The 25,057-nt window shown below is 30.8% G+C and overlaps 3 protein-coding genes across 3 annotated transcripts; 2 read left to right on the top strand and 1 right to left on the bottom strand.

Annotated features, from left to right (window-relative positions):
* Window positions 1-3,294: 3,294 nt before the first annotated feature.
* LOC123271773 lies at window positions 3,295-6,798 on the bottom strand. Its single transcript, XM_044738188.1, has 5 exons — window positions 6,584-6,798; window positions 6,240-6,515; window positions 5,758-5,967; window positions 3,611-3,784; window positions 3,295-3,540 (listed from the first exon to the last, which is right to left on the bottom strand). The coding sequence occupies exons 1-5, from the start codon at window positions 6,632-6,634 to the stop codon at window positions 3,358-3,360; spliced, it is 894 nt and encodes a 297-aa protein (XP_044594123.1). The 5' UTR covers window positions 6,635-6,798; the 3' UTR covers window positions 3,295-3,357.
* Window positions 6,799-10,613: 3,815 nt separating this feature from the next.
* Window positions 10,614-11,402, top strand: LOC123271776 (rRNA-processing protein FYV7). Its single transcript, XM_044738190.1, has 3 exons — window positions 10,614-10,826; window positions 10,939-11,053; window positions 11,132-11,402. Exons 1-3 carry the CDS (start codon window positions 10,706-10,708, stop codon window positions 11,358-11,360), a joined length of 465 nt encoding a protein of 154 aa, XP_044594125.1. The 5' UTR covers window positions 10,614-10,705; the 3' UTR covers window positions 11,361-11,402.
* A 1,176-nt stretch (window positions 11,403-12,578) lies between these two features.
* Window positions 12,579-21,918, top strand: LOC123271770 (AP-2 complex subunit alpha). Its single transcript, XM_044738179.1, has 9 exons — window positions 12,579-12,729; window positions 13,565-13,653; window positions 14,958-15,169; window positions 15,254-15,447; window positions 17,608-19,272; window positions 19,513-19,781; window positions 21,013-21,157; window positions 21,232-21,439; window positions 21,509-21,918. The coding sequence occupies exons 2-9, from the start codon at window positions 13,590-13,592 to the stop codon at window positions 21,584-21,586; spliced, it is 2,835 nt and encodes a 944-aa protein (XP_044594114.1). The 5' UTR covers window positions 12,579-12,729; window positions 13,565-13,589; the 3' UTR covers window positions 21,587-21,918.
* The last annotated feature ends 3,139 nt before the right edge of the window (window positions 21,919-25,057 follow it).

Genomic DNA, 25,057 nt, shown 5'->3' with positions numbered 1-25,057 from the left:
CACAGAGAAAACCCATGTTAGTACAGTCGGAGCTGGGTTAAGTCTACAGTGATTGATAAGAAACTCTTCTCTATCGACCACTGGAGCATTAGGTCCCTCTCCTAGTGTGCAGAGATCCCTCGCGCTCTAGCCAACGCTGACTAGAGTGGTCACCCATTCAAGTTGTTGCTTAAATGTGTGATCGCCCAAGTCAGACGTGTGCCGCCCGGCTATCTCTGCCACTTACAGATGCTGGCTAAAATTGCGCTTATAATTTTTCAAGTTTTTTACAAATGGAAAGTTTTTTTTATTTTTTTGTAAAAATTTTTTCAATAAAAAAAATTAGGAAAATGGTTGACCCTGAAGGCCATCCCTGCAACTTCTCGCTAATTCCATACCTGGGCGCGTAAAATTGCATTTACGACGTTTTTGAACTCTTCGAGCTCAAAAATACAATTTATATCTAATTTTAGGCTCTCTGAGCTCAAAAAGATAACTTTTCTATGCTTTTAAGCTCTTCAAGCTCAAAAGTTTGATAGAAGGTGATAAAACACTATTTTTTGAGTTTTCAAATCGCAATAACTTTTGAATGAATGAACCGATTTTCACGCGGTTGGCGGCATTCGACGCAGTTTTTTAAGCCTTATGAAAAATTTCTAAGTTTATATTGATCAAACTAGAAATTTCGGAGTAATTCCGAAAAAACACTTTTTTGGGTTTTATTTCCTGCACGATATCTCTCGAACGAATTAACCGATTTTGACCGGATTAGCGGCGATCGACGTGGTTTTTCAAGGTTAAGAGCTGATTAGTTTTTGGAGTTGATCGATGAAGCCGTTCGAAAGTTATTCCAAAAAAACTACTTTTAAAAAAATTTTTTTTTACAGTTTTTTTAGATTTTCCGAAATCTATCGGTCCGAATCAATTCAAATTGTATCCAAAATCTAAGTTTAGACAAGCCCTTTCGAATGGCGCCAACCGCGATCGAATCGGTCAAGCCATTCACAAGTTATGAGAGGTTTACACACACACACACACACACACACACACACACACACACACACACACATTGGGACTGCATCATGCAAGCTCTCGACGAGAAGAACGTGCCAACATATCTCCACAGACTAGTGATTAGCTATTTTACAGATAGAGTGCTGAAATACGATACAAAGAATGGTCCGAAAGAGTATGATATAACCGGTGGTGTGCCACAGGGCTCTGTTCTTGGTCCACTTCTGTGGAATATCATGTATGACGGGCTTCTGAGACTGAAGCTTCCAAGATGTGTCAAACTGGTAGCGTATGCGGATGATGTTGCCGCAGTGATCGTCGCCAAACACCTCGACGAGATTCAACATCTGTTTGACATCACTTTTGAGAAGATCAACCAGTGGATGGATACAGTGAACCTACAACTGGCCAAGCAGAAGACCGAAGCAGTGCTTATTACCAGCCGAAAAGAAGTTGAAACAATTAAGCTAAAAGTCGGTGACCGAGAAATCACATCACAACCTCATATACGATATCTGGGAGTGATGCTTGATGCCCGACTCAACTTCAAGCAGCAAGTGGAACACGTCTGTACGAAAGCGTCAGTAGTGAGAGCTAGTTTCGCACGATTGATGCCGAACGTCGGAGGCCCAAAGCAGAGCAGGAGGCTACTATTGTCATCAGTAGTCACATCGGTGCTCACCTACGGAATATCCATTTGGGCTGACGCACTAGAGGTGCAAGATTCATGGAGAAAAGCTGGACCAATATATCGTATGAGTGCCCTACGAGTTGCAAGCGCCTTTCGAACAATATCAGAGGAAGCAGTGTGTGTCATTTCCGGAACTTTGCCGCTCAGAGTCCTAGCTGAGGAAAGACGGAACCTTTACCAACGAAAGAGGACAACCACACAAAGTGCCGAGGAACTCAGAGCTGAAGAACGGCAGAACAGCATCGCACGATGGCAATCGCAGTGGGACGCCGCGACAACAGGGAGATGGACACACCGTCTCATACCGAAGATCGACGTTTGGCTAAACCGAAGTCATGGCGAGGTCAATTACTATCTGACGCAGTTGTTGTCAGGACATGGATGTTTTCGGACGTATCTTCACCGCTTCAAGCATGATGATTCACCGGAGTGCCCGTCCTGCCCAGGAATCAATGAAGACGCGGAGCACGTTTTCTTTGAGTGCCCACGATTTTACCCACAGCGAGATGAGCTGGAGATGATCCTAAAGAAGAAAATCCAACCAGAGACAATAGTAGAAGCAATGTTGTCATCAAGAGCCTCCTGGAACGCCATCAGCACATTTGCAACAGAAGTCCTTATAGACTTGCGTTCCATCGAAAGAAGAAGAGCAAATGACAACAACTAGAAGAAAGGTAAAATAACACCTTAGCTACCAGAAGAAAGAGCAGTAGCTAGATCCTCCCCTCACGAAGTAATGCCTAACGGCGGTTTCCATGAGGGATTAGGGGAAAGAGGAAAAGGGGTTTAGGGTTTAGTGGGTAGGGGCTCTAGCGTCGAGTTTTAGTATGACACTGCGTCGAGTCGCCACATATCCAGGCCAAACAACTATGCCTAGAATCCGTAAAAAGGATTCCCCCCCCTTAAAAAAAAAAAAAAACAAAGCACACACACACACACACACACACACACACACACACACACACACATACACACACACACATACAGACATAGTGACACCCTCACGGGGATAGTCAGGGAAGCTTCCTGTGACCCTCAAACGTCGAGATCTGATGAAAACTCGATTTTTGTAAAACGGGGTAAAACCAATAACTTTCCGATTTTTGAAAATCTGAGATTTTCTTAGTGGGAAGTTAAAAATTACTAATATTTTCAGATGACGGCTAATTTAATATTCATGCAACTTTTTCATCGATAATATAGGTATATTTTATGATACTAAAATTAAGGGGCATATGATAATTTTTAGAATTTTTCTCTAAAAAATAATAAACAAGATTTTTTAAAAATAATTTTTTCTGTACTTAGATTATTTTTCAAAAATACTAAAAAAATATCAAGTGTCTGATAATTTCAGTGTCATTATATTTTATATTTATTCCACTACAAAAATGAAAATCAAAACCCAAAAAAATTAATATTTTTTCAACAAATAAATTTTATACTGAAGTTATCTGACAGCTGTTAATTTTGTTAATTTTTCTAACAAATCAATTACAATAAAAAAATTCAATTACAATAAAAAACTTTAGTATATACTGACAACAATGATATCAAATAAATCAGTACTAACAAATTATTCAAAGTAAGCTTTCCTATTTTTTTCACAATTTCTACAAGACAAATTTTTTATTCTCATAAATTATTAGTTAAAAATGATATTATAAATGATTTCATTTTTCATCTTTAATACAATCCTCGTTCTCTTTTATTTCAAATATGTAATAAAGAGCCAACGCGTCATCAGTATCTGGTGTGTCTATTTGATAATTAAGTAAGTAATACCCGCAATGCATTTTTTGATTGAATGTCATTAAAAACGGGTCTATACTATTCGGCGTAGTGAAATTTGATCCCTGAAAAAACAAAAAACAATTTCAGTTCTAAAATATTGGCTATTAAAATTTAATGGAAGAAAATAATCACCTCCGTTATTGGACACTCGGTGTCATTAAAAATACCAGCTCTCAATATTTTCATCAAATTATCTTCAATGGACCTTGGTGTGTGTTTTTCACAAATATCTTTCATGCTATCCTGGTCAACTTGATCTGATGAATCGAAAACTAATTTCTTTCCGTTTTTCAGAAATACTTTACCCTATTGAGAAAAATAAAATTATGAAATAAACATGTGATTATTTTAAGTACTTCGTACAAATACTAAATTAGCAAGTGTACATCTAAAGTAATTAGTAATCAATGAAGACCACAATTTTGATCGCTGTATATTTCAATATGACGAAAATAATCATTTCCAGAACGAATGCAAGCATGAAATTCCATTAAATAGACGAATATAGTAGGTAATTTTTGGCTCAGACCGATGGTTAGATATGCAAATTAAAGCTAATTTATTAAGCTTTCAGATATAATATACAAAAATTTTACAAGTTATTGCATTCAACAGTTATTTTGCAAAGAAACAGTCAAAGTACCGATTTTTGAGAATTTTGAAAAATTCAATTTTTTTTTATTTTAAACTATTTAATTTAAAAAAGAAGCATGCAAATTAAAGCTTATTTATCAAGCTTCTAGATGTAATTTACAAAAATATGATAGGATATCGTGTTCAATGATTATTGCCCGGAAAAACAGTAGAAGTGAAAATTTTTGCGATTTTTGAAAATTTTTCACTTGCTGTCATTTCTAAACTAATCGACCGATTTAGCTCATCTTCGATCTGAATCTACTTATAAAAAAAAAATTAGGATGACGGTTGACCCTAAAGGCCATCCCTGCAACTTCCCGCTCATTTTGTACTTAAGCGCTCAAAATTACAAATTACGTTTTTGAGCTTGTCGAGCTCAAAAATATGATTTTTGTGTCATTTTGAGCTCTTCGAGCTCAAAACTCTAATAGCAGTTTAATAAAACACAATTTTTTGAATTTTCAAACATCAATAACTTTTGAATAAATGAACCGATTTTCACGCGATTGGCAGCATTTGACGCAGTTTTTCAAGCCTCACAAAGAATCTCAAATTTTGAATTGATCGCGCAAGGAATTTTGGAGGTATTCCGAAATAACACTTTTTTCGGTTTTCTTTCGTTCACGATATCTCACGAACGAATCAACCGATATTGACCGGACGGGTGGCGATCGACGTGATTTTTTGATCTTAAGAGCTGATTAGATTTTGGAATTGATCGGTAAAGCCATTTAAAAGTAATTAAAAAAAAACCACATTTCAAAAAAATTTTTGTTGTAGTTTTTTTGAGATTTCTCAAAATCTACCGGTTCGAATCAGTCCAAATTGTATTCAAAATTTAAGTTTGGTCAAGCCCTTTCGAATGGCACCAACCGCGATGAAATCGGTCGAGCCGTTCAAAAGCTATGAGAGGTTTACATACGGCCACATACACACACACACACACACACACACACACACACACACACACACACAGACATACGGACATCACCGCGGAAACATTCGGGGAGGCTTCCTAGGACCTCAAAACGTCAATATCCGTTGAAAACTCGATTTTCGAAAAACGGGGTAAAACCAATAACTTCCCGATTTTTGAAAATTTTCAATTTTCTTAGCGGGAAGTTAAAAAAAAATAATTTAATCCATGCAAAGTGTATATCTATATGGAAGTCAACTCAAATTATTCTGAATTGCTTCAAATTTTTTTTAATGATTTTAATAAATGAATGATTTAAAAATTTTTTTTTTTTTTACTAAGGGATTCTTTGAATGTTATTACAGTTATTAATTACAATTATAATTAGTATCTAGTATTCGCTTATGGCAAGGGCTACCAAGTGATGTTATTAACTCCTATTTCCTTGAGAGCTTAAAAAATAAAGCGTTTGAATTCTTCGCCTCAATCTTGAACTATCAAGCAGTTTGTAACCCTATTAAATTATTCAGTTTGGTTTTTTTGAAGTTACTCATATGTAATTCATATAATTTATTGTATTGCATTGTATTATAATGTTTCTGTTTTATTATTTAATTACACTATTTAGTTATTACTCATAAATTATATCTAATCTTTGTATAATTGCCATCCAGCTAAGCCTTTTGGCATATAAATCTAATAAATAAATAAATTACTAAATAATTACCAACTTAAAGGTGCTGTCCTCGTCTACCGTTTTAGAAAATTCAATATAATTATATCCATTTTTATTGTTCCCTTCAGGTCCAGCCGTGAAGAACTCGTTTTCCTTCACAGTCATTACAGTTCTGTTCAAATTTACCTGGTAAGTTATTCCAGAACGTTCAGGTCCAACGATCGGTCTTCTGTCATTATCGATACAATTCACTCCTGGTAGCTATTGAAATAAAAAAAAATATGTATTTAAATAATACTCAAGTTAGCTGACAATTTTCAATTTTTATAACAAATCAATTACAATAAAAAAAAAAAAATACTTAAAAAATTTCTTCTAATAATCTTTTTTACTTTTCACATGTGGAATTTTTTTATCAAATTTTTTTCATAATAATTTTATTAATATAAAATTATAAAAAAATTTCTGTCAGTTAACTTTATTGTTTTATGTTTAAACTAAAAAAATGAAGAAATTTATCTAAGAAGAAATACCGTAATATCGCCACCGCCGAATCCTTCGAACTCTCCGTATCCACCCGATCCACTGGAGGCTTTATAGAGTTTCAAGTCCTCGTAGATATAATGCCTCTGAGATTCGAATAAATTTTGGTAGCAGCTACATGTCGGAAGATACTCGTCATCAAACAATGGACCTGGACGGGTGTTTGTATACCCAACCCCGCCGTAGATTAAAGCTTCAATACCACAGGGTGTTTCTTCATGTTGGACAATTCCAATTCCATGTTTGTCGTCTTCATTTGGCAATCGCTGAATTAATTCAATGAATCAAATCTAGAAGCTTGAAAATTAATGGAAATATTTTTGTAATTACTTACCGAGAAGACTGAATTTACAACGCAAATGAATATGAAGAAATGGAGCCTCATTGTATATTTTTATTGCTAACTAAATAACTTGAAACTTAGAAGTACAAAAACAAGTAAATTGTTTCATGGTCAGTAGATAACTTGTTAAACCTGAAAGTTATCGATAATTGGATAATTTTGCAGCGGTTTTAAATGTTTATTAGATATGTGACGCATTTTGCTAAATGATAAGCATGGTCGTCGGACGAATATTGAAGCATTGTTGTAATTATGAATGTTGAAAAATATTCTAGATATTGAAATAATTTTGTAGTTAATTTTATATTCTTCCAGTTAAAAATTTTTAACTTATAATTTATTATGAAGATTAATGACACTAAAGTTAACAAGCACTATACATTTTTTTAATGACATTAAAGTTAGCAAACTTGACATTAAAGTCACTTGATCATTTTTTAATTTTTTTTTACAGACAAATTTGTTCCGAAATATTATTTTCGAATTTTCGTTCGACCGCCGCACCACCGCTGCACCACCGCCGTTTGGCGGACTATTACGCCGCACGCTAAAAATTTACTCCCCCTAGCATCGCCGCACCAATCCTAAGTCATACCTACAATTTCACAAAAAATAGTATCATAATTAATTTATCACGCAATAATTAATTAATAAATAATGCGACTAGAAATATTAATGTAAGACCTATTGATCAACCTCCTTTTAATCAAATGCCTAATATTAAAAAAAAAAAAATTTTTTTTAAATCAGGCAAAAGTACCGCGAAATTATTGATTTTTTTAGTCGTATTGTTGATGAAGATTTTTAATTTCGTCCTTGGGTTGCACAGAAGCGGTACGCCTATCGAAATACTGTGAAAGAATTTTAAAAATTGAACTGTGATGGGATTCGAACCTGGATCGTCTGCATGGAAGTCTCGAACATTACCAACTGCGCTGCAAGCCATAGTTAACTAAAAAAATTTAGTTAAGCTATTTAAATGATCAACAAATATTTTATTTCAATGTATATACCATCAAAGAGCGGTATGGTGCGGCGGTGGTGCAGCGGTGGTGCGGCGGTCGAACGAAATTTATTATTTTTTTGTAAAAATTAATAATTTTATTTTTACCCAGGCGCGTCACAGCTGTGGTGCGGCGGTGGTGCAGCGGTGGTGCGGCGAATAGAAATTTATTTACTTGTCACGGCGCTGGTGCGGCGGTAGTGCGGCGAATAGATAAATTCTTTACTCGTCACGGCGGTGGTGCGGCGGTGATGCGGCACTTGTAAAATAATCAAAATTGTCACGGCTGTAGTGCAGCGGTGGTGCGGCGCTTAAAAAGCCGTGCAGTGGTGTTGCGGCGGTGGTGCGGCGAAATTCTGTTTTTACTCGGGTTTTTAACATTTCTACATGTCAATTTTTTTTTCTCGTTTTTTTGCCATAATTTATTTGTTAAAAAATTTATAAAAATTATTAAATATCTGCTACATTAATTTTCATATTTTTTTTATAATTTTATAGCAATGAAATTACAATAAAAAAAAATGTAATAAATAAATTTCATGTGTAAAAATAAAAAAAAAAAAATTATTAGTGGAAATTTTTGAAAGCATTTTATTTATTTATTTATTGCATAAAAACGCTGATCGGCAGTATACATTAATTATAACAATCAAATATTTTAAGTGATATTTGAATTTAATATAAATATAAATAATGAGAATGAAGTTATAAAATAAAAATAAAAATGAAATAAAATAGAATAGGTGATATTGTGAATGTATTAGTTATTTAGTATTGTATTTTTTATCTTAGTTATGAAAGCAGACATTGAATCTCCAAAGAAGTTAATATCCTGGCAGTGTTTGTTGACTAGATTAACTATCATGTTCCTTTATTATTGTAATTGATTTGTTATAAGAATTGTAAAAATTGACAGCTGTCAGCTAACTTTAGTATCATTGAAGATAATTGTCTACAATTTTAAAGTTTATAAATAACTCAAATATTTATTGAAAAAATTTTTTAGTCTTTTTGACTTAAAATTATAAAATTTTTTAGTTTTCATCTTCTGATAAAAATTTATGAATTTAAATATTTTTAATAATTTTTTATTTATATTAAAATTAATTTAGCAGATATTTGATGATTTTAAGAATTTTTTAATCAATAAATTTAGTCAAAAAAAATGAATAAAAAAATTGACATGTAGAAATTTTAATAAATAAAAAATGTAATTTTTTTAAAAGTAGTTTTTCGGAACAAATTTGTTTGTTAAATAAAATTAAAAAAAAGTTTGGAAAATCCAAAAATGCACGCCTCATAACGCTCATCCATTTTTTAAGAAAAAAAATTGTGTAATTGATTAAAAAAAAAAAAAAAAATTATAATTAAGTAATTTCTTAGAGTATTTTTTTTTTTTAAATATCAGCGCCCTTTTTTTTGTCATATGCGCACGCAATCTAAAAAAATCTAGCTTGATCAAGTGGCGCCATAGTTTTTACGTGACAAATAAGAAAAATTTGTCTTTATACGATTGTATCGTAATGAATTTTAATAAAAATTCAATTTAAAAAAAATTAGGAAAACGGTTGACCCTGAAGACCATCCCTGCAACTTCCCGCTAATTCCATACTTAGGCGCTTAAAATTGCACCAATGGCGTTTTTGAGCTCTTCGAGCTCAAAAATACAATTTATGGGTTATTTTAAGCTCTCCAAGCTCAAAGAGATTCTTTTCCTATGCTTTTGAGCTCTTCGAGCTCAAAAGTCTGATAGGGATTTGATGACACTATTTTTTGAATTTTTAAACCGCAATAACTTTTGAATGAATAAACCGATTTTTACGCGGTTGGCAGCATTTGACGCAGTTTTTCAAGCCTCACAAAGAATCTTAAATTTTGAATTGATCGCGCAAGGAATTTTGGAGGTATTCCGAAATAACACTTTTTTCGGTTTTCTTTCGTTCACGATATCTCTCGAACGAATCAACCGATATTGACCAGACTGGTGGCGATCGACGTGGTTTTTTGAGGTAAAGAGCTGATTAGTTTTTGGAATTGAACTATTAAGCCGTTTAAAAGTTATTCCAAAAAAACCACATTTGAAAAAAATTTTTTTTTTCAGTTTTTTGAAGATTTCTCAAAATCTATTGATCTGAATCGGTCCAAATAGTTTTCAAAATCTAAGTTTGGTCAAGCCCTTTCGAATGGCACCAACTGCGATGAAATCGGTCAAGCCGTTCAAAAGTTATAAGCGGTTCACATACTTTCACACACACACACACACACACACACACACACACACACACACACACACACACACACACACACACACACACACACACACACACACACACACACACACACACACACACACACATACAGACGCCGTGACAACCTCGCGGGGATAGTCAGGGAAGCTTCCTGTGACCTTCAAACGTCGAGATCTGATGAAAACTCGGTTTTTGCAAAACGGGGTGAAAACAATAACTTCCCGATTTTTGAAAATCTTCGATTTTCGTAGCGGGAAGTTAAAAAAAAATACGTAAACTAGGCTACTGATTTGAAATACGGACCCAGTTCATCGCATTCTAAAACTAATAAAAAAAGTCCGGTCTTGAAATATCAATTTGTTCGGGAGTAATCGTTGGTACATCCAAAATGGGGTGACATCCGGACGTCCACGTAAAATTTTTTTCAAAATAGCTATATGAAATGATTTTAGAAAGTAAAAGATGGTTTAATTTAAGTGTTTTCTAGGTGTACATCTACTTATATTATTGTATAAGTGTAATATGGTTGCGATAGAGGCATTTAAAGATCACAAAATTGCTTGACCTTGACGAGTCGAGTATAAAGCACAACCTCACGCGCTTCGCGCTATGAGGCGTGCAATTGTGAAGTGACTGCTAACTTTAACATCATTTCATTTATGCCATGCTAACTAGAGGATGAAAATTGGAATTAACAGAAAATTTTTCCATTTGAACAAAATAGCGGGTAGTTGTTCACAGTTTCAACTGTAGAGGGACTGGAATTTCTTTATTTACATTTTACAGCTCCTCATGTTCTGTTGAAGTCTGTTTTATTTTGTTGGAGCTACAAACACTGAATTTATTAATTTATTTATAAATATGGGCCGTTTTCCCAAAAAAAGTCAAAATAGTGATGACAGCTCAGCGAGCGGGTCAAATAAAATTGTGGAACTTGATAAAAAAAAATATAGACAAGCAAAGTATAGTAATAACTACAAAGGTAAGCTTTGGTTATGTGCTCTGTTTTTATTTTCATCTATTTTTTTTATTAATTATTTACTTTTTTTAAATTTATTAATTAAAATTAATTTGTACTGTATTAATTTTTACAGTTGATAAATGGGTGTCGAAGAGGAAGAACGCTTTGTTGCATGAACTGAAAAATGAAGCTCACGTGTCTAAAAAATTTATAAAATCAATAGCTAGTCGCGACACACGTGGAAATAAGTAAGTTTGAGTAATTGATTATTGACTTTTCTTATTTAGTTTTAATCCTTACTTTAACACAAATTTTTTTCGTTTTAGAAATTTGGATAAAATACGTGAGAAACAAGAAAATCTTCAGAAGGAACGGGCAGCAAAAAAAGAAGAATTTATTCTTAAAGCTCAAGAAAGAGAAGAAGCAATAAAAAAATCTAAGCAAAGAAGATTTGAAACTTTCAAAAAACTGAGCAAAAGAACTAAAAAAGGGCAACCTGTCATGAAAGATCGGATTGAAATGTTGTTACAAAAAATTCAAGCTTCAGCTAATTAATTTATTTAAAAATAGAATTTTTTACTAATTTATTACAATTAGGTACTTTTCATATAATTGAAATTATTAACTTTCTATCTATTTATATTATAATTTCAATAATATTTGTTAAGAATTTAAAAATAAATATTTTTTTTTATAATGTAATTATTTCAAAATTAATTATACTGAAATTAGTAGCCATTTTTTCAATTTCTTGATTTTTATCAAACAATAAACTAAGTCTAGAAAATTATATGATATATGAAGTCAGTAGACACTTGTCAAATTTAATGTTTTATTTCAGAAATAAGGTAAAAGACCCAGTTATTGACTCTGGCCTAGTTACTCACACTTGCAAATTTATTTTAATAAAAAAAAAAAAAAAAAAAAAACAAATCAACTAATAAATTAATTAATATAATTTTTGAATTATAAATTTCAAGATAATTGTTTTTTTAAGAACATTTTACTTTTTTAATTAGAGTAAAATTGCAAGTGTCAAAATTACATTAAACTTGGCAGTCACTTGATCTTTTTTTAATTTTTTCCAAAAATAATTTTAAAGAAATTGCATTTTTTATTTTTTTAAATTTCTACAAGTCAATTTTTTTTTTCTATTTTTTTGCCATAATTTATTTTTTAAAAAAATTCTTAAAATTATTAAATATCTGCTAAATTAATTTGCATAGTGTCAAACAACTAGGCCAGTGTCAATAACTGGGTCTTTTACCTCAAATTAGTGAAGAAAAAAAATATTTTAAAAATTTGTGCTGACAGTTTTTCAAATGATCTAGATGTGCAATTTTTTTTTAATTTTTTAAAAATAATAATTTCAATTATAAAAATCACAAAAATTGTTACATGTCTGCTAATTTCAATATCATGAAATTATTTAAAAAAAATTGCATTTAGAATTTTCTGAAGCTTCTAAAGATAAAATTTTTAAAATAAATTTTTCTTGCTGTAATTTAGTAGGTAAAAAAATTAAAAATATTATCCGATGTTTCTCAATTTTACTTTGATATTATTTAAAAAATAAATTAGAATTAAAAAATTAATTTACATTCTTCATTTCAGTATAATTAAAAAATTAATTAATTTTTTGTCTGCTCCACTTACAAAACTGTCAAAATGAAAAATTTAAATAAACGCGGTTAAATTTCGAAATCATGCGCAGTAAAATGACGCAGGCGCGGGCGTTGAATCTGCGCACCGATGTCACTCGTACGTTAACGAAGCTCCAAAGCTCGTTCCGTCATACTAGTCAACGGCTGCAAATGGCGACAGCCACTAAATTCGTGGCAACGACATACATTTAATAAAACTATTTTTTTTTGGGTGTTAACCATAGTTAAGCAGTTCGCGTAATCGTTCTTCTCCCAAATCGGTAAGTTATTATCCCATTTATCTACTTAAAAAATCCTAATACTCACTTTTATTTATCCCAATAACATCTAGAAAGTAAACAGGGAGGGTTTCGGCGAATTCCTCGCATGGTACATTTTCGTTCCACTCTCCAACGTCCGTTTTTTTGATCTATTTAAATCTTCAATTTGAATGGACTAAAAAAATATAATTTTGACAAGTCTAGAAAAATTTAATACAATACGCACTGGAATATTTATAATATCCAAGTTGTAAGACAAGACAATTAACTGAATTACCAGCAATTGTAGTTATATTAAAGTAATTGAAAACAGAGCATTCAATTCCAAGTTGGGACTTGGGCTTAGTTGTCTCCTTCATACTTCAAGCACCAGTCGCTCGATCTTTGACTTTTTGATGATGCGCGCGCTAGAGCACGACCTGCTGTCAAAATTTTAACTTTTCTGTCAAAATTGGGTCGCCATTTATTTTTATTATTTTATATCAGCCACCGGTGGCTGTTCAAAGTACTGAATAAAATTTACTGGCTCCAATTTTTTATTTATTTATTTAATATTAATTAAATTTTCTATTTATCAATTAAAAATATATCCAAGCATGTCTATTGATATCGATTACCAAATTTTGGTTTTATATTTGTGCTGTTAAAATATAATTGCTGGGTTTGACAAGTGGATAATGAGCGACATGATATTGATTTTATTTGACTCTATTTTTTTTTTATTTTTTTTTCAGTGTACTATTTTTTTTTGTCTATTTATAGAAAAAATAATTAATAATTAATTTGAAGAATCTTTTGATCAGTTAGTGACATTGGATATGATTTTTATCATCAGGTGGTTCTAAGCTGAAGATAGCAAGATGCCGGCCGTACGTGGGGATGGCATGCGTGGACTCGCTGTATTCATTTCAGATATTAGAAATTGTAAGTTATCTTTCTATTAATAATACTAAAGTTAGCCGACGATTTTAATTTTTTAATATTTATATTAGAAAAAAAAAATATTTTTTTAAAATTGCACTTACAGTTTTCCAAGTTTTTTACAAGTGAAATTTTTTTTTCAATCATTTTTTCAATAAAAAAAAATTCTAAAAATTTTTAAATGTCGGCTAACTTAATTTTAATTTTTATTATTAATTAATTAGACAGATAGATTTATTTAACATTGTACAAAAGTAAAAACTGCTTTTTACAATTTTTCATCACAGTGTTATATATTATATTAATTTCTAGCACTTGTTTCTTAATTATTTCATGTTAAATTATTAATTAATTAATTTTTTTTGTTAAAAAATATTTATAAAATATTAGCTGACTTTAACAATAAAATTGGAGCAAGTTCGATGAACGATAAAATAACAATAGTTGTGATGTAATTATTTTGGTAATAATTGTATTTGTATTAAAATAATTTAGGTGAATTAAAATTAAATTTTTTAGTCAGCTAGAATAATGGAGTTTAATTCTCTGATAATAAGTTTGTTGTAAAACTGATGAAAGATAAAATTGTAATTGTCTATTGGAGTATTATTATATGATTGTATTATAATAGATTTGTTGATAATTAGTTTGAGAGTAAGATATTTAATTTTAACTAGTTATTATCTTATTTGGAAGCTGTAAATTTATTTTAATTGGAGTTTTTATCAATAGATTACTTTTTTTTTAAATTGATTTTTTTAATTAGAGAAATAATTTTTTTTTTAAGAATTTAGTCAGTTTTTAACTGAAATAAATTATTAATATAATATTTAAATAAATAAATAAAAATAATTTTTCAAAGAAATCTAATAAATATATTTCTATGTATTTTGTAATAAATAACGTATTAATAATAAGATATTGCGATTTACTATTGAGCGTAATGTATTGTGAGAGAATAAGTACGTGAGTAGAGATGATTAAAAAAAAAAAAAAAAAGTAGTATGATGCAAGTAAGAGTGTTAGTCTTTTGGGGGCGGAGCAGTGATACAGTATCTACATGATAGAAAATATTTTAATGAATTAAATGAGAGATTTTAAATATCTTAAAAAAAATAGTAATAATAACAATTATAATGTCGATGATTTACATCTAATAAGATTAGGAAATTTATTAAATCCAGATTATATAATTAAAAATTAGACAAATATAATTTAAAGGTCAAGATAAATGGCAGTTAGCCATTAATTTTTATTATTGGTAATAAATAATTTAATTAATAAATAATTTTTTTTTTGTTATTTAGGTAAAAGTAAGGAAGCCGAAATAAAGAGGATAAATAAGGAATTAGCAAATATAAGAAGTAAATTTAAAGGAGATAAAACTGTCGATGGATACCAAAAGAAAAAATACGTCTGCAAATTATTGTTTATATTTTTACTTGGTCATGATATCGATTTTGGGCATATGGAAGCTGTTAATTTATTATCATCGAATAAATACTCCGAAAAACAAATTGTATGTACTAAAAATAATAATCACTATTGATAATTCACAACTTGTAAATTTAAATTAAACTAATAATTTATATTTTATCGACAGGGGTACCTATTTATCTCAGTGCTGGTTAATACCAACAGTGATCTCATAAAATTAATAATACAAAGCATAAAAAATGACTTGGGATCTCGTAACCCAATCCACGTTAATCTGGCGCTCCAGTGTATCGCGAACATCGGTAGTAAAGAAATGGCAGAGGCCTTTGGAAATGAAATCCCCAAGTTACTTGTTTCTGGGTAAGTTTCCCGCTCACCTATAAGGCCATGTTTTATTTTTCTACATCTAACACTTACACTTACATCAAACACCGCTTGGATCTAGACGACTGGATATTAGGTAAAATTTTAAAGCTTAGCTTTAAAAATCTAGATCTCGAGTATTTTTCATCTTACAGTCTCAACATTTTTTTTTTAGTCAATTGCTCGTTACCTTTCAAGGGATAAAAAAATTGATTTTATTTTATTCAAGCCTTACTGTACGATTTAAGGGGGATAGCTACTGTGAGGATCGAGAAAATAGATGATTTTCGGGAATTTTTTTGACTGGGATAGTAAAGGAATTTGGGGATCGGGTTTTTTTTGTTTTATAAAGTATACATTGAAGATCATTCTCCTAAATTTTGATTAAAAAATATCATGTTGTTACAAAGTTATAAGCATTTTTTTGGAGCACCAAAAAAATTTCCCCTACCACGGTGGGATCTCTAACTAAAAAACGGATTATCTAAAACAAAAAGACCAAACTGCGTTGCAATCTACATGCATGTGGTTATCGTTCCACGTAGAGGATTTTGAAAATTTGGATTCAAACAGCCCTAAAAATCTTAAAAATCAAAATTTTCAAAGTCCCCTACGTGCAACTATAGCTACTGAATAGATGAATACGGAAAAAAAAGTTGCAAATCGATTCATATTTATGCAAATTACAGATCCCATTAGTTCAAAAAAAGTAGTTTTGAGAAAAACGCGTTTTCGTCGGAACGCCGCGCGTGCAATGGTCATTTGACGCGCTGTCACAAAAATGACTATAACTCGAAAAATGTTCGAAATTTTCATATAAAACTCTAGATACATATTTTTGAATACATGGGTGATTCTCTGTAAGGATGTTTTTTGCTGTCCCAGGCATTTTTTTATTGGAAAAATTGTTATTTTGTTACTATAAAAAATTTATTACGAAAGTAAAAAAACATTTCTATTTGGAGCATTGAGAACTAAAATGAAATAAATTTTGGTTTTTTTGCTATAAATTCGTAAACCACCGAAATAACAGTCCCCTGGGCTGTCCCATTCCCAGAATTAAAACTTTAAGATTAAATTTTAAGTTATTCGTCCATAATATATAATTTGGTCCATAATGTTTATAAACTTAATTAGTTAACTTACAATCTTCTTCAATAAAAAGTACCGAAAATTAATTTGTTTCATTAAATTCATTAAACCAAAGTGAGTCCCAGGCATTTTAAGAACAGTCCCCTGCCAGAAGTTCAAAGCAAAAAAAAAATCCAGCGTGTTATTTTACCTGTTGTAAGGTTTATAAGGATCTAACTAGCTTTGAGTTAATAACCATAGGGCTGTTAGCGCTTTATCGCCATTTTATTTAGTATCAAAGCACCGTTTGTGCTGGAAATATGTGTCTGGGCCACTTCAAAACTCAGTCCCCTGGCAACTATTTTTATTTATAATTTAATTATAAAATTAGATCCATAAGTCTTATTAATATTATTCTAATTAATGTAAACATTCATTGAGAACTTGAAAAGTTGAATGCATTGAAATAGTTTGCTTGATTTTTCTCAATTTGATAAGAAAAAAAAAAAAAAAAACAGTCTGCTGGCAAACAGTCCTCTGTCATGTTTTATGGCAAAAGATACACAAATATCGAAAAAGCAAAAATTAAATCGGCTGTTTATTTATTAATATTAAGCTGATAATTTTGTAGCCCTTGTTAATTTTTTTTCTAATAAAATCAAAAATAATTTGGTCGGACAATTTTGTACAGATTTAAGACGTCCTTACAGAGAATTACCCATATAAACTTTGATTTAATAAAAAAAAAAAAAATTTTTTTTTTTTTAAATTTCACAATGGCTATTCCCCTTAAATTTTAATTTATAGTAACGCCGAAATAAATTTTATTCAATTTTAAAAACTTTAACGGAAGTCTAACTCTTTTAGTTTGCAAGTAAAGTGTACCGGAAGCGTGCGTGACTTTAATACTAATAAATTTTGAACCGCAATATTAAAACCCCCAAAAAATTAATTGAATATTCCTAAACAAAATAAAATAAAAAAAAAATTACAACACAAAAATCCATTAAACAATATCATTTAAAAAAAATATTTAAAAGGCAGCGACTTATAATTTATTCACACTAAATCTAAAACTTTATTCAGGGACACGATGGATGTAGTGAAGCAGAGTGCAGCGTTATGCCTTCTGCGACTTTTACGAACCGCCCCGGAAGTAGTTCCCGGAGGAGAATGGACATCTCGCATCGTCCACCTTCTAAACGACCAGCACCTCGGTGTAGTGACAGCAGCTGCTTCCTTGATCGACGCTCTGGTAAAACGTAACCCGGAGGAGTACAAAGGGTGTGTCAGTCTCGCAGTGTCGCGTCTCAGCAGAATAGTAACCGCCAATTACACCGATCTTCAAGACTACACTTACTACTTCGTCCCCGCGCCCTGGCTGTCCGTAAAACTACTGCGTCTTCTCCAGAACTACACTCCACCGGCCGAAGACCCGGGAGTGCGTGGTCGCTTGAACGAGTGTCTAGAAACGATTCTCAACAAAGCACAAGAGCCTCCAAAGTCTAAAAAAGTCCAGCACTCAAACGCCAAAAACGCAGTACTATTTGAAGCAATAAGTTTAATTATCCACAACGACAGCGAGCCGAATTTACTGGTACGAGCTTGCAATCAGCTTGGACAATTTCTTTCAAACCGCGAGACTAATTTGCGGTACCTCGCTCTTGAGTCAATGTGTCATTTAGCGACGTCTGAATTTTCCCATGAAGCTGTAAAGAAACATCAGGAAGTCGTCATACTGTCTATGAAGATGGAAAAAGACGTCTCGGTGCGTCAACAAGCTGTTGATTTACTTTACGCGATGTGCGATAAAAGCAACGCTGAAGAAATAGTCCAAGAGATGCTTAATTATCTTGAAACAGCTGATTACTCAATTCGCGAAGAAATGGTTTTAAAAGTCGCGATACTCGCGGAAAAATACGCGACTGACTACACGTGGTACGTCGACGTTATTTTGAATTTGATAAGGATAGCTGGTGATTATGTTTCTGAAGAAGTTTGGTACCGAGTAATACAAATAGTTATTAATCGCGACGATGTCCAAGGTTACGCTGCTAAAACTGTATTCGAAGCACTGCAAGCTCCGGCTTGTCATGAAAATATGGTTAAAGTTGGTGGTTATATTCTCGGTGAATTCGGTAATTTAATTGCTGGAGACGCTCGCTCGTCACCGGCAGTACAATTCCAGTTACTACATTCCAAATATCACTTGTGTTCACCGATGACGCGCGCACTGCTACTGTCGACTTATATTAAGTTTGTTAATTTATTTCCTGAGATACGTACACAGATTCAAGATGTCTTCAGGACACACAGTAACTTGCGCAGTGCAGACGCTGAATTACAGCAACGCGCTTCTGAGTATTTGCAGTTGAGTATTATCGCATCTACAGACGTATTAGCGACTGTGCTTGAAGAAATGCCGGCATTCCCCGAGCGTGAAAGCTCCATTTTGGCTGTGCTGAAGAAGAAGAAACCTGGACGGATACCGGAGAATGAAATCAGAGAGAATAAAAGCCCGGCTCCGAGCGCTAATCATGAAATTGCTACTGCGGTGTCTGCTACTATTGGGACTGCTGCAGCTGCTAGTGTCAACAGTTCTTCTGCTGACTTACTGGGACTGTCTACTCCGCCTTCTTCTCAGCCTACTAGTAATACCGGAATGCTGCTGGATGTTCTAGGGGATATTTATAATGCGCCTAGTAAAGTTACCGCTACCAATGGTGCGCAAAACTCGTACAATCCTAAGAAGTATGTATTTTTATATTTATTTTATTTATTTATTTACTTGTAAAGAAACACCCTCGGCAATTTACAAGAATATGTTACATTTTCATGTGTAGAATTTTTAGCAATGTTTCTATACAATAAATAGCATCTGTAAAGAGAAGATAGATTTAAAATTAAGAGATTTGAGAGAAAAAAAAACTTTAGGAAATTAAAAAAAAAAATAATAAATTTTTTTATGGTTTTTTTTTGTTGTTGTTTTAGATTCGTTTGTAGAAACAACGGGGTGCTGTTTGAAAATGATCTGATCCAAATAGGCGTTAAATCGGAATTCCGACAGAATCTCGCACGTGTTGGTTTATTTTATGGCAACAAGACCCAATTTGCTCTTAATAATTTCCAGCCGCAATTGGCTTGGTCTGATGAAAATCAAGCTAAATTGGCAGTTCAAATTAAACCTGTTGATCCGGTACTCGAAGCTGGTGCACAAATTCAACAAATGATTAATGCTGAGTGTATTGATGATTATAACGGTAATTTTTATTTTTATTTTTATTTTAAGAGGTCTTTGACTGTTAGTTGTATCTTTATTTTATTTGAATTACTTATAAAATTTATTGATTAATTTCGAAATTATTTGTGATAACTAGCGCCAAGTTTTTTGTCGCAAATTCAAAATAGCAAATCATAATGAATGGTTCAAATTTTTGATAGTATGGCAAAAGTATTGGTCGTATAAAAATTTTTTTAGGCAAAAGTTGTTTAAGGGGGAATACTACTGTGATGATCGAAAAAAAACGTGATTTTCGGGAATTTTTTTTACAGCGAAAATAAAGGAGCTTGAGGATCGGATTTTTTTATTTTATTAAGGGTACATCAAAGATTATTATCCTAAATTTTTATTAAAGAATATTTAATTATTACAAAGTTATTAACCATCTAGTAGAGCACTAGAAAAAATTCCCCCCTCCATGGTCGCATCGATAACTCAAAAACGGATCATCTAAAAATAAAAACCCAAATTGCCTTTTAATCAGTAAGGATATAGTTATCGTTGAAAATTTTAATTTTAAAAAAAATAGTGACTGATAGAAAATTTTCTCATTATTTTTACTGTTTCTGTTTTGTTTTAACCCGGCTAAAAAAATCTTTAAAATCAAAATTTTTAAAATTCCGTACGTGCAACGATAATTACATCCTTACTGGTTAAAAGCAATTTAGGTTTTGATTTTCAAATGATCCGTTTTTTATTTATCGAAACGACCATGGGGGGGAATTTTTTCTAGTGCTCTACTAGATTGTCGATAACTTTGTAATAATTAAATACTTTTTAATAAAAATTTAAGGTAATAATCTTTAATGTACCATTAATAAAATAAAAAAAGTTAAATCCCCAAATTCCTTTATTTTCCCTGTCAAAAAAATTCCCAAAAATCACCTTTTTTTCGACTTTCACAGTGGTGGTCCCCCTTAAAATTTTATTTTATAAACAAAGTATTCCTTAGGATCAATAATTTCTCCAAAATTTTTAAATTTTGAAACTACATCGAAAATATTGATTTTTTTTTTAAATCATGAAAAATATTTATTTTTTTTTTATTAAATTTTGAATATCTTTTATTTAATACATTTTTTTATACGGCCAATATTTTCATCACTATTAAACATTTAAACCATTAATCTTAAAAAAGTGGCAAAAATTTTGGCCCTGCAAGGTTAAACTCATATTTTTATCTTTAAAAATTTTTTTATTTTTAATTTTAGATGCACCCAGTATGATAATATCATTTATGTACAATAATATGCCACAAAAGATAACAATGAAATTACCATTGACGATAAACAAATTCTTTGAGCCAACGGAAATGAACGGAGAGTCATTTTTTGCGAGATGGAAAAACCTTGGCGGGTATTGTATTTTTATTTTTTTAATTAATTAAATTTGACTATAAATTATTGAAACAAATCATTTTTTTTTAATAGCTCAAATCAACAACGTTCCCAAAAAATTTTCAAAGCCCAACAACCAATGGACTTGGCCCAAGTCCGTACAAAATTACAAGGTTTTGGTATGCAGTTACTTGACAATATTGATCCTAATCCCGATAACTTTGTCTGCGCTGGTATTGTTCACATGCGAGCACAACAAGTTGGTTGTTTGCTACGCCTAGAACCTAACAAACAAGCCCAGGTATTTATCTTTTATTTGAAATCACAATTGAATGTCATTAAAATTAATTATTAATAACAACTTTAATAGATGTTCCGGTTGACTGTACGCTCGAGTAAAGAATCAATGTCGATAGAAATATGTGACCTGCTGGTAGATCAATTTTAAGCTGTTCAAAAGGTACTGATTTGTTATTCATTCATTAAAAGATAATAAGTATCACCAATCGTATATATAATAATATAATCTACGAATATCAATCGAATTAAAACGTCAGATAAAAACGAACAAGCTGGACTGACTGTTTTATTTATTAAAAAAAAAAAACAACTCCCGGTCAGTAGTTTAAAACTGATCGGCTGTTTATTTCATCAAGGAAGCACGAATAGCCAAGACAATTGGACAGTATTAGTCCGGTATTTAATTGATAGTAACTCACTAGTTGACTATTGATTTAATTAAATGAATGGGTATATTCTTTTATTATTATTTTATAAAAATCGCTGTATCATTTTGTTGCTTGTGACTGTCTGTTGCAACGATAAGGCTTTTGCGTTATTATTAGTTGTACAATAATTAATTAATTAGATCCAGCGTATTTAAATGGAGCTCAAATTTATTTTTATCCCATTACATATATAGTCGTTAATTATCAATTTTTGTTATTATACTCTGTGTTTTGTAAAACAAATATTAATTGCCGGTGGATTTGTTAATTGTCTAACAAAAAATCATCGGGTTTTATTTTAAAATTTAATAATATTTTCTTATATTATAAATTATAATTATAAATAAATTAAGTTGAATTATCGGTAATTAAATAACTAAATGATTTGTAAAGGTAGATTTCAATTGTAAATAGCAATCGTTAATTATTGGCTTGTCTGATAACTTATGGTTATTAATTAAAGATTAATCGATTCATTATTGATTTATCACTAACTCAATAGGAGAAAATAAATTAAATTTATTAAATCAGGATTCGCTTTATTGCGTATTTTATTATTATTATTATTATAATTACAATTATAACTATTATAAATATTGATATAATTTATTTTAGGCTTCACATTGATATTGTTTGACGTTTTGTTTTTTATTACTCAGATGTAAATTTATTTCTTCTTTTTATAAGTGTTAACTTCCTATAGAATAAAAATTAGTGCAGGCTCTAAATTTACTCAAGAAAGTTGATTTTTTTTTTGATAATATTATTTTCGGAGTCTTTAATCGTTACATACATTAATAACTAGGATATTTGAATCTCAAAAGCAGCAGGAATATTTAAAAAAGTGCTAATCAATTTTCTTAAGTATTAAAATCTATAATCGCCTGTGTTTAAATCTAAATATACAATTGAAATAATATTGAGTAATTATTAATAATATAATAAAAAAAAAAAAATAAAAAAAAAAGTAAAATAGTGAAGATGAGATTGTGAGTGTTAAGTCATCTTAGTACACATGTTATTGTAGATTTCATTGAATGTAGTGCACTCTCATTGTACAAAGATTTAAAAAAAAAATGAAAACAATAATAATAATTATCAGAATTACTTGATTATAATAAAATAAAATCATGGAACAAATAGATTTAAATCGTTATTGCGCGGTTATATGAGATATAAATAAATTATGCTCGTATCATATATAAATATATATATAAAAAATATAAATGAATTCGTATAAAAATATATAAAATTAAAAAAATCCCGAGTGTGTGAGCACGGTTGTTAAAAAGTTGATGACGTGCATAATCATGAACAAAAATTATAACAAAAAATATTATTAATTAAATAAATAATTTATAAAGTGCTAAATGTATTGGTTAATATGTAAATTTTTTTTTTCCTTACTGTATTTTATTTCTGCAGTTAAATTTCAGCTTTTCGAGTGAGGACTTGAGAAATAAAATAAATTATTACAATGTACTGATTTTGATTAATCTATATTATTAAGAGAGTGAGCAAAATTTTGTGGTCAGTGTATTTATATGATAAAATGGGGTTTTATGGTTAAATTTGGCATCGTTGAAAAAGTCTTGATCTGGAGTTGTGCCTTTTCATGGTTTCATATTATTCTTATCAATAGTCAATTTATGGTAATAAGTATTTAGGCTGCATTCGAAAATGCTTTATTTCTAGATACATAATTAAGAAATGACCTTGTTTTTAGTGAACTATTGACATTTTTAAAGATATAAGCTCATATTGATGTTACACTCATCGAGACCTTACATTTGAGTACCCACATCGATTTTTCATATATTTATATATATTATATATATGTATATATGAAAAATATATCAAAATGCATGTGGGTACTTAAATGATAGCTTTTGATGAGTGTAACATCAGGATGAGCTTATGTCTTTAAAAACCTAAATAGTTAAGAAAGTACATTGCAATTTAACAAAATTCATCTACATTATTAAGAGAATAGGAACAATTTTGTGTACAGGATAGTCATATGATAAAATCGGTTTTTTTTTAGTGAAATTTAGTGTCATTGCAAAGATCTTGACTTAAATTTGTGTCTTTTCAAGGTTTCATAACATTCTCACCGATAGTTAATTTATGATGATAAGCATTTAGGCTGCATTCGAAAATGCTCTATCTCTAGATATATAATTAAGAAATTACCTTGTATCTTGTGAACTATTGACATTTTTTAAGATATAAGCTCATTCTGATGTTACACTCATCAAGAGCTTTCATTTGAGTACCCACATGCATTTTGATATATTTTTCATATATACATATATATAATATATATAAATATACGAAAAAATGATGTGGGTACTCAAATGAAAGCTCTTGATGAGTGTAACATCGGGATGAGCTTATATCTTTAAAAACGTCAATTGTTAAGAAAGTACAGTGCAATTTAATAAAATTCATCTATATTATTAAAAAAATAAGAAAAATTTTGTGTTCAGGATAGTCATATGATAAAATCGGTTTTTTTTTAGTGAAATTTATTGTCATTGCAAAGGTCTTGACTTAAAGTTGTGCCTTTTCAAGGTTTCATATCATTCTCACCGATAGTCAATTTATGATGATAAGTATGTAGGCTGCATTCGAAAACGCTCTATCTCTAGATACATAGTTAAGAAATTATCTTGTATCTTGTGAACTATTGACATTTTGAAAGATATAAGCTCACCCCGATGTTACACTTATCAAGACCTTTCATTTGAATACCCACATCAATTTTTCATATATTTATATATATTACGTATATGTATATATGAAAAATATATATTAAAAATGCATGTGGGTACTCAAATGAAAGCTCTTGATGAGTGTAACATCGGAATGAGCTTATATCTTTAAAAACATCAATAGTTAAGAAAGTACAGTGCAATTTAACAAAATTCATCTATATTATTAAGAGAATAAGAAAAATTTTATGTCCAGGATAGTCATATTACAGTTGGATTTTTTTGTGAAATTTAGTGTCATTGCAAAGGTCTTGACTTAAATTTTTGGCTTTTCAAGGTTTCATATCATTCTCACCGATAGGCAATTTATGATGATAAGTATGTAGGCTGCATTCGAAAATGCTCTATTTCTAGATACATAGTTAAGAAATGATCTTGTATCTTGTGAACTATTGACATTTTGAAAGATATAAGCTC

The sequence above is a fragment of the Cotesia glomerata genome, linkage group LG9 (genome assembly GCF_020080835.1).
Source record: "Cotesia glomerata isolate CgM1 linkage group LG9, MPM_Cglom_v2.3, whole genome shotgun sequence".
NCBI classification, from domain to species: domain Eukaryota; kingdom Metazoa; phylum Arthropoda; class Insecta; order Hymenoptera; family Braconidae; genus Cotesia; species Cotesia glomerata.
Note: the sequence above shows the minus strand (reverse complement) of the source record. Positions and strands in the feature narration are given on the sequence as shown.